This window comes from Falco cherrug, chromosome 6, assembly GCF_023634085.1.
Source record: "Falco cherrug isolate bFalChe1 chromosome 6, bFalChe1.pri, whole genome shotgun sequence".
In the NCBI taxonomy this organism is placed as follows: domain Eukaryota; kingdom Metazoa; phylum Chordata; class Aves; order Falconiformes; family Falconidae; genus Falco; species Falco cherrug.
The window spans coordinates 71,234,951-71,251,677 of NC_073702.1; the positions used below are offsets into that span (position 1 = coordinate 71,234,951).

General features: G+C 41.7%; 1 protein-coding gene across 2 annotated transcripts in view; it reads left to right on the plus strand.

Annotated features, from left to right (window-relative positions):
- The window catches only part of PINX1 (PIN2 (TERF1) interacting telomerase inhibitor 1), a 60,268-nt gene extending 46,927 nt beyond the window's left edge, over positions 1 to 13,341 (plus strand). For both annotated transcript variants that reach the window (XM_055714226.1, XM_005443509.4), the window contains one exon: positions 11,952 to 13,341. In XM_055714226.1, the coding sequence (XP_055570201.1) occupies positions 11,952 to 12,557 (606 nt within the window). In that variant the 3' untranslated portion in view covers positions 12,558 to 13,341. The remainder of the gene's footprint in view (positions 1 to 11,951) is intronic.
- The last annotated feature ends 3,386 nt before the right edge of the window (positions 13,342 to 16,727 follow it).

The window sequence follows — 16,727 nt, forward strand, 5'->3', positions numbered from 1 at the left end:
CAGCTGTGACCTTCATCTGTGCTTGAAGTGACTTCTTTGAAAACCCTGTGGCTCCACCCCTCTGCTTTTCTTATGGCATTAAGTGTGGGGTAATAAAAGGAAGAAATAAAACTGAGCTGGCATTGCTGAGTCACTGCTGAGATTTTAGAGAGGATGACTTCTGCTCAAGGTGGAGGGACCACCCAGCTGTGCAGGTGGCAGAAGGGATTAGCAGAGGGCTCACCTAATGAAAGGAGAGCAGAGTAGTTGGCAGATTGGCTGAAAGGAGGTAAAGCAAAAGTAGAAAGCGGCTTTTAAGGGTGGATTGTTAGTCTAATTGGGGGTAAACAAAATCTTGTGAAGTTTCTGCCCTCTCGCTGTATGCTAGGCCACTGAGATGTGTTGGGCAAGGGTCTTTTTTCCTCTCCTTCTTGACACTCTTTGAATGCTCAAGGTAAAGCAGTAATTTCTGTGCTGTCTGGCATCTGGTTTCTGTCTCTTTCAGTACACTTAAGACATCTAGGTGAACTGCTCCGAGCCTTCTAGTATGGATTTGAGACCCCAGCCAACACTACTTCCCTCTCAAGGGAACAACTTCCCACCGTGCTGCCGAGGGGCTGGGCACAGCAGCTGTGGCCTACACTGTTTGCCCTGGCTTACCTGTAGGCAGTAGAGTATTAGGAGCAAATGAGACATTGGGAACAAATTGGTCTTTTCCTTTAATCTGAAACTTCCTCTTGAGTCTTCTCTTCAGTGTGCTGCTTATTCCTGAAGCAGTTTGCTGTTAAGCTGCAATAAGCGTCCCATTCCCACTGCTTTTTCAAAGCTCCTGTGCCAGGAGACATTCCAGCTTGGAACATGCACGCTGCCTGTGGGATTGCCTACCTGGCAATTATTTGTATTGCTTTGTACCCACTCACGGCTTTATCCTGCAAGTCCCTTGTGGTTGTGTGTTTTGTGTGGTTCACTGGGCAACCACTTAGGGCATTACATAAAGTTTTAATAATAAAATCCTAGGAAATCTATTTGGTGCTATAGGCACAGGGATTTTCTAGTTGTTTTTCACATTGCCACTAAATCTTTGTGCAGTATCATAAAGCTGATACTTAATATCATGAAAGACATACGCATCCTTAAAACTCACCCAGGTCAAAATTACAGAAGTAACTATCAACAACAACAAAAAGAAACAAAACAAAAAAAGAAAATAAGAAAAGCTAAGAAAAGAAGGGTGTAAAATGAAGGTTATGGTTTGTAAGGTGTGGAAGTCAAAGGGAGGCAAGAAAAGCAGAGCAGAAGCACAAAACCCAGCCATGGAAAGCAAGCCAAAGGGAATGAAGCCTGAAGAAGGGTTTGAAGGTGAAAGTGAGGCTCTTTACTCCCAGGGGAAGAAAGTAATGTAAACCCAAGAACAGTCTGGACAGGTACAGATGTGAAACACAAATTAAATGTTTTCACCTTGAATGTCTGGGAGATCAGAGCTGGATTGCATGTGAGCAGAAATGAAATGAGATCCTGACTGTGAGTGTACAAACTGTCATATGGCTTTCAATCAGTTTTGAAGCACAAGACCTGTTGTCTTCACTTTGGTAATTAAGATTTTCTTCGGCACTGAAGCAGGCCTTGTTAATATAGATACTGTTTGCGCTGGTCTCAGCTGTTCTCAAATGGCTTGCTGGCTTGCCATTTGCTGGCTTGCTGGCGTAGGTTAAACAGGTGAATTGTTTTGAAGGTTGATAGAGCAAACACTCTGCCAAAGACTGTAGATTTCACAAACTGACCACGAAAAAGCCAGCATCTTTGGTACTGGTCATGGCATACGTGCTCTGTCTTGCTCAGGCTACAAGGCTGATTACTCCTAAAGTAGTGCCAACTTCTTGATAACAAGATTTCCACCTGCTTTGTGGCTGAAATGTTCTGTTCACTGTCATGTTCTCAGTACGGACCACCTTGATTTGGTGTTTCAAGACAAGATCAGCTATTCCTGGATCTCAAATCAGTATGTCAGAGTACGGTCACTGTTGCTACCATATTCAAGGATGAGAAATCTAGACATGTAATCACATACTTACTCCCTCTTCTTTCCTGAGCATTATTCCTCCTCTGTACATCACATGTGCCATCTCTCTTCATCCCAATAGTGACTCCAAACTGATCCTTTCTCCCTTTCTTCCCTTCTTTCATTCTTTATGCTTCCTTAGCTCCCCAGGTCCCCATGATGTGGGACGTCTACTTCAGGCTTACTAGAAGTTTTTTGACTATTTGACTGTTACTAGAAGGTAATTTACAGAACAATTACCTTCATCTAATTGTTTTGACACCTTAACAGCCAGACTTATTTGTCAGTATGGAGGGAATAGAGATAGCATTAAAGGGGCACCCAGGACTCTATGCTTTCTAGCAAGTGTGCAAGAGGCCGGCATACCTGTCCTATAGTAGGAAGCCTCAGGAACGGGAAATACTTTGTTTCCCAATGAAACGAGGGAGTTTTTAGATTTTCCCTGTTAGGACAGCAGTAATTGCTGCCAGTCCCTACTAGCTGTTGTGGAGCATGGGGATGATTACCCACGAATGGAGGTTCTGTCCTTGCCTCCTCAAGCAGTTTTTCCATACTAAATGATTTCACTAAGTTTTTGTTGCGTCTTGCTTGTGGTTACAGTCATCCTGTCTTTCCTTCCTTTGGTACTCCCGTTGCCAAAATTGATTCAGAACCAAATTATAAGCCTTTCGCCTCAAATTCTGACACTTATTAACTGTAGTGTTCCATGTAAATACTACTGGTAACATTAATGACTGTGGAAAAATAGCAAAGCCTGTAAATCCAAATAAAGTCAGAACATCTTATGGCTTTTTTAAAGCACAGCGTTCACCTTTGCTTTTATGCTGCTTGGAGTATAATATGTGCCTCCAGGAACTTGGAAGCTAACGCTGCAAGTGAATACAGAACAATACAAGTCTCTGCAGAAATGTTGCTCTGATAACTTTGCTTTTTTGGCCTACATTTCTCAGTGGTTATTATTTGTTAATTATGTTATATAGTGCTCACATGTGGGCTAATTGCTTCCCCAGAGAGCTTACAATAAAATGATGGACAGAACAAGGGCAGGATGTTACGCATATCAGATAGTAAAAGGGTAAGGTAGGACACAGGCAATACGGTTAAACACGTCTGTTTGAAAACAGAGTAGCATTATGAAGCGTACCATAGAAGAGTTGGGTTGGTTTGTGGGGAGAGACGATGAGTGCTAATTTGAATTGATCTGAGGAGTTAACTTGTTAGAATAGTTGTGCAAGGAAGCACCAAAACTAAGGGCAGCAATGAAGAAAAAGTGCAGCAATTTGTTGAAAGAAGGCTGCAGATTGTACCTGGCTCGGTTATGGTTGCAGGGCTGTACTGTTGTGAATTCTTGAGAACAGGAGGAAGATCCCTATGAACAGCAGGTACACTGAATGAGTGATATTCCTTGAAAAATAAACCCCTTCCCTTAGGCAGCCTTTTTTTCTTCAGACCCTTATAGATGGGAGAGAAGAAGATGTGCATACATACCCATGCAGTTGTATTTCAGATTTTGGTTCTATGTGTCTTGTTTTTTTGCATCCATCTTTTAGTCTGCACGCTTTCAGGCAGGAGGGTTCTGCTGGTATTTGTGGTCTGTGTTGCTCTAAACTGTAATGGTCTGATTCATTTTCCTGTGCTGCAAATACTTCTTCACACCTGCTTAGAGGAAGGGAACCAAGTCATGATGAAGGCACACTTGACTAAGTGACCAAAAAGTGACACAAAGTATTTCACAACAGCTCCTTGGCCACTGCTTGTGCTGAAAAACAGGAAATGTCTGTACCCTCGCACCGCAGATTGACTTAATTTTGATACATGGATCAGGTCTCCAGCATTACCCCCTTGGAGCAAAGAAGCAGAAGAGTTTCCAGCGTGTATTTTCCTTTTGAGAAGGATTTTCTGAGGGAAAGGGGAAAGGAGTGAAGGTTTGTCCATCTAGATTACCTGCCTCAAATGCTCCTAGAAGCACATTATTTGTACACGGATACCCTTTTCTACATTTGTTATTAGAAAAGACATACAAGTGAAGTTTTACATAGGCCAGTGTTATTTTTAGGTTTCAAAGTACTCATAGTTTCTTCCACCAGAAACCAAGCTGTGATGCTGACTGTGCTTGCTCTCAGAATTGCTACCAGAAGCCTTTCTCTCCTCTGGGTACTTGCGATGATTTTTATGGCATCCTTTCTCTCACTGGCTTATCTTAGCATCTTAAATCTTCAGGGCCCTTGTTAATGCCTCTGCTTGTGTTCACAATTTGTCTGGCCAAGCCCACTTGTTACTTCTCATGCAGTCTGTTCAGTCTCTTCTGTATCTCTGGGGTGTGGGAAGAAATCCTGAACACAAGAATCAAGAAAGATTTGGTCTTCTGAATTCTCATTAGAAAGGATTAACAGCAGCTGCCAATTCCACGCACATTATAAAGGGATAACAAAAAGCACCCAGGGAGTGCTTTTGAATGACATGGCAGTAGTAAACTACCATGTGAAGAAGACTTGGATGTGCTTCTGACTGTGCCTTGCAGTACTGCTGCCACATGAAGGATACATACACTGCCAGAATGACTGTCCCAGGCGTTTGAAGGCATTGATATTTAGAGTATGGGTACACGATTGAAAGATCGCTCTGCACTGATTTGATTATAGTTCTGCCCACTTCTTTAAAAGACCGTATTTCAGAATCTCTTGGTAATTTTAATTCTACATGGGTATATCGCGGAACAGACAAAAATTGTGATGTGTCTGCTCACTGCTAAGTGTCACGGCCAAGGTAGCACCGTCAGGTGAGTGACCAGCGGGGTAATTTCAGTGCTTGCGTAGTGCCTTGCACATCTGTGATACCTCTTTGAAGGACCTCAGAGCACTTGCAAACACTTAATGAAACTGTTAGCTCTGCCGTGAGTTTCATACAGCTGATAAGGCATGCTTTGTGCTTTGATAGCCTGCGCCAGAGCTGGAGGGAATAACTTCTTCTCCAGGGTTTCCCACCAGCTGGGAAGAGAACTTGGGAAACGTGACCTTCCCAGACCTGTGCTCACTTTGCTGGACTGTACTTCCTCTGTTGTTCAAGGTGAGAACAGAACAGTTAAAATTGATTTAGGTGCTTCTGGGAAGATGAAGTCACTATGTTTGGATCTCTGTATCATGCCAATAGAGAGATCCTAGGGGAAATCTCTTCCTTTAGTTTTGTTTATATTCAGTCTAATGCGCAGATGTAATTTGCAAGGAAATGCAAAGGAAAAGAGCTTTTGCTAGCCTCAGCAGTGAGATGAGATGTCACAAGGATATCTAAGTGTCTCTCTCTCAAGATATGAAAAGGATTTTTCTTCTCTGCAGCGGGCGGATTTTTTTAACTCTTTCCCGATGTGCCTTCAGTTTTTCGCACCTCTTGTGCGTTATCTCATGTATCTCACTCCCCTGGCATTTGACAGGCTGCCTTCTACTTGTGGACTTTACTCACTGCTTTTGTTTGCTACAACTTAAACGAATGCTTTTTTTTCCTGAAAAGTCTTAAGAGCAGTAGGAGGAAGTTTGTGTCCCCTGTGTGACACAGTATCAGGGTTCCCAAGCTGACATTAGAAATACAGGTGTTGTAACTGCTGGTATTGTAACTGTTAATACTGTAGGACTGACCAGGATCTGATAGTGACAGCTGGAATGAATCCCCATGACTATCATTGTAATCAAGTCTCTGACAAAATTTAATCCATTGCACTTTTGCAACCCTGTTGCTTCCTGTTACGCTGTTGTTTTCAGGCTGAAGGCAAAACCTGGCTGAGTATTATTGTACAGCTCCCGTTTCATTGATGGAAACAGGCTGGGATCCAATACGTCGTATGACAGTAAAAATGTATTGTTTATATGACAAGCAAATGGCATTTTGGATACCTGGAGATTGCATTCAGCAAGAGAGGTAGTGGCTTTCTATTTTAGCGTTAATAATGTGTGAATTACAAGCATGTATGAAAATGCTAAAATTGGCCGCTTTCTGAGGTGCGGGATGAGCTTTTGTTAAAAATATAAAATAGAATTACAAGACAGCATGGAAGAATTTGAATGCAGTTTTAATAGAAACATATCACCACAGAATTTAAAACTGAAATAAAAAAAAGGAGTCAGCAGATACAATGTAAATATACTTGACAACTAAGCACCCATAGATATATACAGTAGAATGAAACAGGTGCTGTTATATGGTAATAAAACCTCCTCGCTAGGATACAGTGCTTCATCAGAATGGGTATCCTGAAGGACTGTGGAATGTCTGCCCTTGGGAGGCTTCCATGACTGCTACAAGAAGACGACCTGGTCTGGCGTTGGTGGTAGTCATGCTCCGGACTGAAGACCTCCAGAAGTCACTTGCAACCAGTGATTCTGTGAACAACCCCAAAATTATTCTAGGCAGAGATTTGCAATAAAATTCCTTGGCCTTTTTAGTTGCAAGAGGTGCAGTCTGACTGCTCTTTCCTTTGTAGTTGCAGATGGAGGCAAGCGTGGCAAAAATGGATAGTTCTAATCCCATGGAGAAAACGGCTGGAGGTTTTTTTAAATGTTTTTCCTTGTCCCCTTTCCATTAGTTACTTCCTAAACCTCTCTCCTTGTCCTTGCTGGGCAAGAGGCAGAGCTGATACTTCATGTGGAGTGTAATGGTTAGTGTCCAACTGCAAGATAGCAGCTGATTTTTCAATGTATTTTAGCACAGAATTTATTTTAATGGAGCCAAACAGGAGAGTGCTTCTCTATAGTAATTGGAACTTGTCCTTTTAAAAAGTGCTATCATGTCATCCAGCGTGGCCAGGTATTAGACATTCAGGATTTTTATTCCATTTCCCATAAGTGGATTCCTTCCTATATTGGCACTTGGTATAAGTAGTAGTAATATTAAACCTTGCTATGGTTATCTGAGGTATCCTGGCGATTAGAATACCAGGGTCAACAAAAGGCAGAAGTTGCAGGTGACGTGAATTTTTATCATTTCTTTCCAGGGTTATTGTTCCTGCTTTTCGTCTCTTTCATTAAACCCTCTTTTATTACCAGGAGGTCAAATTGTATTCCTGTTTAAGTTTCTATAGCATTACAGGGCTGGAAGATCCTTCTAGAATCCAGAACTTCAGTTTTCCGTTCCAAGCAAGGCTTAACTCTACCTAACGCTTTCCTGATAGCTGTTGGAGTTGCTTTCAGTGATTGAGACTTCCAGTGGTTGTTGAGGCTTCACATATATAGTGACAGATTTCTCCTACTAGCAAAGTTTCATGTTGGTAGTTCACATCTGCTGCTGCTTGTACTCTTCCTCCTCATCACAGAGAAACTTGTCCCCCCTTCTCTTTGCATCAGCCCCTTCTGTATTGGACGTCTGTTATCATTGGTTCTTCATAAGATGCTGTCTGCAGTACACCAGTCTTAATCAGGTAAATTGAAAACGTTAGAGCCTCCTGGGTACCTGTTCTTACGCCAGAATTTACTTCAGAACTGATGGTACGTGGCCTTATTTATGCATGTATTTACTTTAATCCTGCTTAAACTCACCATGCTACAAGTCTTTGTTCGCTCTCTTGCGTTTGATCCCAATCCAAATGTTTATGCTCATACTTAAACTTTAAGTTGTCAACTCCTTAAAGCAAAACTCTGTCATCCTTAATGTCTGCAAAGCTGCAGTGACTCTTCATGAATAATCTGCTGTGCTTCTCTCCGTTACAGCTAGACCTGGGTTAGAAAGATACGGGGCTGTCCTCGGTTCTTGCCTGTCAAGTTTTGTGCACTGCAACATACCAACGCACCTCTGCAGTGAAGATCTCGAGTAGCAGAAACAGAACTGGATTATATTAATCTTATTGTTACGGTTTCTCAATGAGAAAGTAGGTAATCACTGTGGTTCAGCCAGACTGCGGAAAGGGATCGTTGCATTTTAAAGCTGTGAATGATGGTGTGATTGCCTTGTAACTCAGGCTAGAGGTTTAGCCTCTACTTACTTCATCTAGCCCATTTTCTGTAATTTAAGTGAGAATCTACTGAAATTATAGTTTAGCTTTATTCTGCCTTTGTGCTCACCCCTTCTGTACTTTTCCTTTTGTGTCATTTTTGTGAACTTGAGCTAACAAAATTGCTTGTGAATTAGTACCCCTTCATTTGCAAATGAGGAGGCAAAGGCATGTGAAATTACGAAAGTAATTGTAGTTCGTATGTGGCAGATCTGAGACTGTATCGTCAATTTTTTTGTTCCCCTATTCTAAGTTTTAAGTGCTGAGAAAGAAACACTTGCAGTCTGAATTGGAGGGGAACTTCACTGAATTAGTTCAAGCTGCTTCTGTTGCTTATGTACTGGCAACTTTTGTCTTTGCTGATTGGTTCCATCTCGCTTTTCCTCCCAGAGTAACATACAGATGCTGGTTTTCCTTTTGGATTTTAATTCTTCAACCTAAGGTGTTACATCTCAAAGATACTTGGGTTTCAAACTCATTTGATTTCATGAGGTGTCTAAATACTTTCCTCTTTCAGCTTCGACTGCTGCCAAACTGTTTTCACAAAGCAGTGTGAATTCTTTATGTAATTGACCGTAACGTCTATCTTTTTCTTCACTAATAGCCATGGCTGAAAGGTGCTCTGAGAGTGTCATGCCTTAGAGATGCAATCCTGATCATGCAGGAATCAAGGGAACCAGGGTTTCACTGTACAAGTTTAATGATTAAATCAGCATTGTGTGTTTCAAGCGAAGAAAGCAGGCAGAAAAAAGCCCAGCCTGCTAGTACTTGGAGTGCTTTATGTACTACAAATTATTTTCCATACATTTAACTAATTACATAAACAGATGATATTTACAGGGGACTTCTGGCTATGATTGACCTTCATCTTTTCCTGTGCCCTTCCCAGCCTCTCCTTGACTTTTTCTATTGTTTTCCTCTGAATCATTCCACATTTAACACCATGTTTCAGGCAGTCCTTTTCTCTTGCTTGGGACCGTCCTACCAATTCCCTAGAGGCTGTTATTCCCAGCTCTTATGAAGTTCATCTTCTCAGCCCAATTTTGTTGGCAGTTTTGAAACTCACAGTGTGGACAAACATCTCTCCAAAGCCCGATCTTCAGGCCTCCCACCTGTTAAGAGCACGGTTGCTCTTTTCCGTTTACATGATCATCAGTTCTTTGGAGCAGGAGTGGTTCTTCCAGTCTTTTATTTTGTGTAATAGATTACTTTTCGGAAGCTGGGGCCACACGATACACATTCAAGTACGTATATCTTATTTTTGTTTGGAACTTTTCTGTGCATGTGTTGGGGCGAGCAGGGGAGGAATTGTATGAACTGCGAGCCTGCTATGCGAGAGGTTAGAGAAAGCCCATGTCTGGAGTTCAGCGGTGTTCCCATGGCTACTACGACAGGTACATCATGGGAGGGCGAACACTTCTGGCATTTAGCAGCCCTTCCAAGTGATTTATGGTTTCACATAAGCTTTTCCTAAACTGAGAGGTTTTCTAGGGTTGGCACCTCTTTGCTTGTCTCCATGCCCTGTTAGTTCTGTGTTCAGTGGCCCATGGTTATTAAAATTCTTATCAATAAAGGAGTTTCTGAGCAAGGTTATTTTCTGGGATCAGGCATACCTTCTGAACTCCTCAACTTAACCAAAGGAACATTTTTTTTATGCCTAATGTATTTTATAAAAGAAACATGTAGAGTTCAAGTAATATTTGCCTTCAATTACAGTAATTAAGTTGTCAGGACTTGAAGTCACCAAGGGAATGAGAAAATCCTTTCCTGGTTGGCCAGGGGATAATTGTGTTCTGGTCGCAAGTACATTTTACATATTAGGGTGGAGAGGGAAACTGTTCTGGCTGGCATCTGTGGCAGAAAACCTGGGAGGCTGTTTGTCATTTTGCAATACAAGGTGTCAAAATCCTGCTGTGGGTAGAAGGAAGAAGAAAGTGACCTGTTTGCTTTAGCAGGGCATCTATTTTTGATCCACACTAACGCTGCTTCTTCAGCTGGGAGGTGTATCTTACTAAAAAGAGAGCGACTACAAACGTAGCTCCGTCCATTTATTCTGTGGATTCTCTCTTGTCAAACATCTACTGTGGCTCCCCTTTCAAATGTAACCTATATGTATAGATTTGTGTAGTAGATACATGCTTTCCCCTCCCCCGCCATGTTCAACATCTCTATGCAGACTTCTTTGCCAGAAGTCACATGTTTCAGTTACTTCATAAACTTACCTGAAGGTACACTGCAAGGTATTCCTACAGGAAAAGTACCGGATTTTTATAAGTGTCCACAGAAACATCACTGGAATCTCAAGTGTAGCGTTACTTGCGTTCCACTGGAACAGCTTTCTTGAAAGCAGATGTATGAGGACATCGCCACTCGTGATGCATCATTAATGACATAACATTTTTGCATTCCTACTCACGCGAGTAAAGGTTGTGGATGCATAAGGAGTCAGACCTGCAAAACCTTACACACAAACCCTAATAAACCCCACTTCAGCTGGCAAGTTTAATGATGCCCTGAAGAGAGCCAGATCACTTATCTACACCATCATGCAATAACTATAAAGCGTTGAGATAAGTGGTTTTATGTCTCCCATTTTTCTGCTGGCCTTGACCCTGTGTATCAGTTTACACCGGTGAAAGTGGGTGTGAAATATTGCTGCTCTGATTTGGTTGCATTTTATAGTCACCTCGGTTCACTTACAAGATGCACGTGTAGAGTGGATGCTCTTACCTATCTGTGCATTTATGAATGGAAAAATAGTGAAGTATCTCTGTCACACTCACCACATCTGACTGTAATAGCTGTGGATTACCTCTCGTTCAAGAAGCGTGTTGTAGGCCAGATGTTGGTAAGGATTCTACACAAGTCTTACCTGCTCAGCTTTTCCCATCGAGGCGAGTGTGCTTGCTTACCTGCAGTTCATACAAGGCTTTTAAAGAAACCAACCAAACAATGCAAAATTTGGGACATTTCCAAGAGGTTTTTGTGACTTTTGCCAAGCAAAAGGATATGCCACAAAGGGTTATTTCTGAGTGCTTCAGTATCCATGTAAACAACTCTGAATTTCAGCTGCCTTTTTGCCCTGTTTATTCTGGAAATCATAGATAATTTAACAAGTTACTTATTTTCATCTTGTTACATTTGTTGGTTTTTCAGAGTCGGTTCTCTTCATGCTATACATAACGTCTAGCTCCCTTCCTATACTTTGCTTTTTGTTTTATATCTACTTTCTAGATACCAGTCTCTTTTTATAGATACTCACCTGCAACTGGAGTTCAGCAGCTATTTATTTTGTTTATGCAGAAGCCTTGTAAGATCTAACCTGTGATGTTGGTTTTGCCATCTGATAAAGTATGATCAAATGGAGCATGTTTAAATAACATCATCTAGGACACAATGACAGTAAACCAGCTATGAAACAAACATTTCTAAAGATCAGATAAGATGGAAGAGATGCATCAGTGCTGAATTGCTCCGTATATCATAAGTTCTTGCACTTTGCTGTAGAGGTATTCCAGGCATGGGATTTCCTTTATGCCACAGGCTAATAGATTGTACTGTGTTATTTTTCATGTTGTTTTATATCTTGCAGAGACATGCGCCTTTGCAAAGTGAGTGTAATACACTCAGTGTGATAGCATTATATATAATCTGCATGAGTTGCACAGGAGTAGGTAAACAGCAAGAAACTCAAGCCGACAGAGAATTGTCTTGTTCTGTGCTCTCTTGCTGCCTTCTGCACTGCCACCTCTTCTCCCTTAACCTACGCTACCTTTTGCAGTAAGAGCTGTTTCTCACTTCTGCCCGATTTCACAGTTAATTTTCAAGCACCATATTGTTTTTTAATATTTTTTCTAATTGGTGCGCAAAAAAAATTACTTTATGTTTAAAGCCATTATTTCTGACTCTTAACTCCTGCTCCTCTTTGTTCACCTGCAGGAGGATATTACCAATCCTGAGTTTCAGGAAGAGAAGCAGAGAAGCCGCTGGCTATCTGAGCCTGCAGACGGCTACAATACCGTGAAGAGCGTTCTCACCGTACAGGAATATTTTGCCAAGCGCATGGCAAAACTGAAGGGATCCCAGAATGAAACAGAAATAAAGGGAGACAATTCCTGCTCAGTAGCTGACAAAGCTTTGGAGCCTTCGGAAGAACTGAAAACCAAAGTCAAAAAGAAAAAGAAGAAGCAGAAGAGAGATGAGGCAGAGAGTACAGAGCACTGCGAGAAGCCAGAAGTGAAACAACCTAAGATGGGTAGCTTGAATGAAAAGGAACTGGATGATCCGTTAAATGAATGTCACTCAGGGAAAAAGAAAAGGAAACATAAAGTGCAGCTCAAAGGGGAAAACATCAGTTGTGATGAAAATATGGGCAATGGAGAAATTTATGCGGGAGTATCTGATGGGGAAGATCTCGGCATAAAGGACTGCGAGGCAAAGCAAAAGAAACGCCATAAGAAGAAACACAAAAAGCAAACAGAAGAGACAGATGAGTGTATCAAAGGAGCGCAGAGAAAGAAAAAGAAGCACTACAAGCACATTTAACCATTTAAGAGTCAAGCTGAGACTCTGAGGTGATTTGAACTTGAGCACATTAGAGAAGTCTGTGTAAACACACCAGCCAGACCCCACGTTGTACTCCAGTCTTGAGCTCACTGCTCTCCCTCCGACTGAAACCACAGGCCGTGTTTAAATACATCTTTTCCAAGGGAGAACACGGTGACAGGCCAGCATGAGCTACAGTGCCATGTTAAAAAGATACCCATGCGTCGGGCCAAGGCTTGCGTGTCTGCAAAGCAAGACTTGATAAAACCCAGTGAGGCTTTGCCTCTTCCAGTGTGGCAGGTGGTTCACCGTAGCGGCTTTGCAAGTGCTGTGGTTTAACACAGCAGACCCTGTGCTGCCTGCAGCCTGGATTCGTTCTGGGGCAACTCCATTCAAGTCCAATAACAGCAAGCAAAAACCAGGCCTGGTTGTAACCACTGTGCTCAAGACTGTGAAAGGCAGTGAATTTCTATCTGCTGCTTCACACTGACTGTGTTTTTCTCAATCTGGGGGGGAAGAGTCATCCTACTACTACCTTTATTTTTACAGACACTGTTGTTTCCACTGTGATAGCCCAGCTCTGCTTCTGGGAACAGGAGGGATTTTGCAAAGCTGTCTGTACTTTTTCACTGACTTTTGCAAACTAGTGCCTAATTTTTTCATGGATCTCCTTTGACATACAGAATGAATGTTGTTTCTTCCCAAAATACTTACTCTAATTAAAGGTTTACACCTCAGTGTCAGTACTAAAGAATGAAATAAAAACATCTCCCTTTGTTTCTTAGCCAGTTGTTAACTATTGTCAAACCAACTTTGCAACAAAGCTAAAGGAGCTGTGCCTTTGTTAACCATATCCGAATCTGTGGTTCCCAGGCAGCATTCAGGGCGCCTTCAGTGATACATCTGGCATTCCAGAAGTTGTCTTGGATAGAGCAAGGTGTTCTTCTGAAATTAGGAGACCAAATAGGTTTTAAAAAGCGTAGCTGGTCAGATGTATTCGTATTGCACTTAAACTTTGAAAACTTTCAGTTTAAATGTATAATCAAATTAGAACTTGTTTCTGATTGTAAGCCTGGAAATAAATAATGCTGGAACCCAGCACTACCGTAAGCAATTTCGTATGAGGTCTTAAACGCTGAGCATGAATTTTGACATGTTAATCTTATTTAGCTAAGAACTGTCAGAAGAGCTGGGAAGTAAAGTGGTGGAATGGGAAGAAGCATTCGCTGTCCTGGAGTCCAGTTCTGATACTGCTGTGGCCACAGGAAACTGATGGCACAACCCTGAGAGCCGGCAAGTTAATCCAGAGTGGCCTAATCCAGAGTAGGTGACCAGCATTCAAATCCATTAGCTGTTCATTCAACTTTGGGGCTGGCTGTGTTTCATCAGTGTAAATCTAAAACATCCCATTGGCCTGCTCTGCTAAATAAAATGAGTACTTTTTCTTTTATTGTCTTAGCTCCGTTGAGTTCCTTAATGTGGTTTGAAAAACATAGTCAAGATGCAGATGGTAATATGAAAAAATTGCCTTAAGCTGCCTTTATTGTCCAGTGGAAGAGACTTCATCTGCAGCACACAATCCGCATGGCTTCAGAAGTTTTAGTTGCAGCTGAACTCTGCCTTTTTAAGATATCTTGGTTTGCAATGCACCTTTCTTGCCCTCAGGACATGCTCATTCATTGCAGCAAAATTACTGTAGTTTTACTTATTATAAAGGAGAACAAGATGCCTTTCTCTGTGTTTCAGGCTACCATGCCAGCAGTTTTTAACCCTTGTAGCATTTCCGTTTTCAGTGCTACAAAAGTATTAGTCATTGTGATGCTGCTATGGCTGGGCTTGTTCCCTGGCTTCCTTAAATGAAAAGCCACTTAATACGATGAGGTTGCTATGAAGTTGCGAGTAAGGTCCATCCCTGAAGTGAAAAAAAATAATCTTCTCAATGGAAGAAGACAGCAAAATAATTTTTCATGCTACATTGAAGCATGCTATGTTTTGTGGGTCCCCTGCAAAGCAGCCCTTCTCATTTCTTGCTCACCACAAGTTGGATTTTTGTTTGTTAGTGGAAGCCAAAAGCCTGATTGTTTTCAAAGGTATTCTTTTTAACTCTTAAGCAGCTAAACTTTACGGTCTCTCTGGGATTTCAAGTTAAAAAGGTGCTAGTCAAGGAATAATGTTTCCTTCTCCAAATACTGCTGGGCTTGTGTGTTGTCTGTATTAATCCTCCATGAGTTTCTATGTGCTAATTCCTATGAGTGTTTGGCCACATTCCAGTGTTATAGAAAGAATGAAACCATGAAAAAAATTTTAAATTTATGGTGTTACTGCAGTTAAGTACAGTCTACCTAAGAGTTAAATCTGGCTCAGATTGAAATATCGGCTACAAATAGAAGATTATCTATTTGTACAAGAAGAAGTGGGAATTTCACTTTATCCCAGGAAATGTGTGATTTTAATGTGCCTCGAGCTCAAAGAGAAACAGCATGTGCAGAATATGGGTTGTAGGGGGAAAAAATAATAGACTAGTATTTGAAACAAGCAATAAATTTAGCTGCTCTGCTCTGTGTGTGTTAGTGGTCAGCCAGCTCTGCGTTACTCAACAACAAGCTCTTCTTACCAGATACTGTCTAGTGAATTGAAACAACAGGAACATGTTTCAAAGTAATAAATTTTTAATTATTTTTTATAGGATGTTGTGAGTTCGTTTTTAACCAAACTCTGGTTTGGCAAGAAGGTCTTTTTTAGAAAGCATAAGAAAAAGAATTATGTCATTACCCAGATGGTGAAACTGGCAGAATGTAAGCACAAAGAAATTCCTTGGTTTCATTTCTGTGAAAAGACTTTTGAACAGCAAGGTCCTCTGTTACATGTTTGTCCATTGTACTCACACACTGCAGCACAAAATTACCTACCTCCACCTGAAATTACCTAGAATCGAAGCAAAACGAGAGTCACCGCTCTGCTTTCGCTTCCAAAATGAGACTGAGGCACACACTGCGCAGATATTAAAATCTTTTTGGTTTTAGTAATCCCAGGTCACCAGTGACATAGAATAAAATGTTCCTTTTCACATTGGGAGCCTTACGCAGATGATGGGTTTCCTGTGAGTTACTTCCATTCTTCGCAGGTACGGTGTTCTTCCCTTTGAGCCTTGAAATTAACTGTCGGTGCAAAGGCTGCTACATGCCAAGCTACATGATTTGCAATTGCGGTGTTGTGAACAGCAATGTATACGCTGACTTCTGTGCTTGTAAATACCTGCAAGCACAAATCTGTATCCTGGAGAGTAGAGGCCATGGAAAAGTAGTCGTGTAGGAGCATCGGGACAAAGTCTGTGTGAGCTGAATGGGCTTCAGGTGTTTTGATCTTGCTGTGTCCAACTCGGCAGAGCCTCCTGTAGAGCCAAGGAGGGGAGATGGCACTGGTGCACGCTGCATGACAAACCAGACGTGTGGAACAGGCGCCATTCCTTGAATTCCTTTCCAAGATGTACTAGCTCTAGTGCTTTACACACAACCAGTGTAAAGCAGAAGTAGTAATAACTGGGGTTAATTTAAAGCATGACACTGTTAAGTACAAGTTTCAAGACAACCTATTAAGATTTCAGAACTGCCTGTCTTTACCTCTGTGTGAATTTCAGCCCATTAGATGGTCTCTGCACTGCAGCTGCTTTGTGAAATTTAAGGAATGTATTTGGGGACAGTTCGGCGTCGTGCTCAGTTAATGCAATTTTCTTTTAAGCAAAGGGCAGTTCTGGTGCTGACTTCTTTCAGATAGTCGGCTCTCGAGGAAGAAAATTAGCTGAATGCACCGATGTAATTAGCCAATTTTCTCCTGTTCAAACACACAAGATTGAAGTTCTTGAAGCATCCACCTTCAAAAGGCGCAATTTATGTCACGAAACCTCCAAACCTGCCAGCACTAAGAGGAGGAAGGAAGCTCCGAGAAGACAGGAAAACCACACAAAGTCTATTGGAAACATTGCACAGCACCGTGCTCATCTTAAAAAAAAAAAAGGTTCATAACTGTGTCCTCAGACAGTGTGAAGACTGCTAGCACCTGAAGCAGTCCTTCGCTTAATTCCTCCTGGTGCATGGGCAGGCTGAGGTTTGCTGTGTGAAGGGTTATAAACCTCATCTCTAATGGCGCTGGTAGCCAAGGAACCTCCAGGAA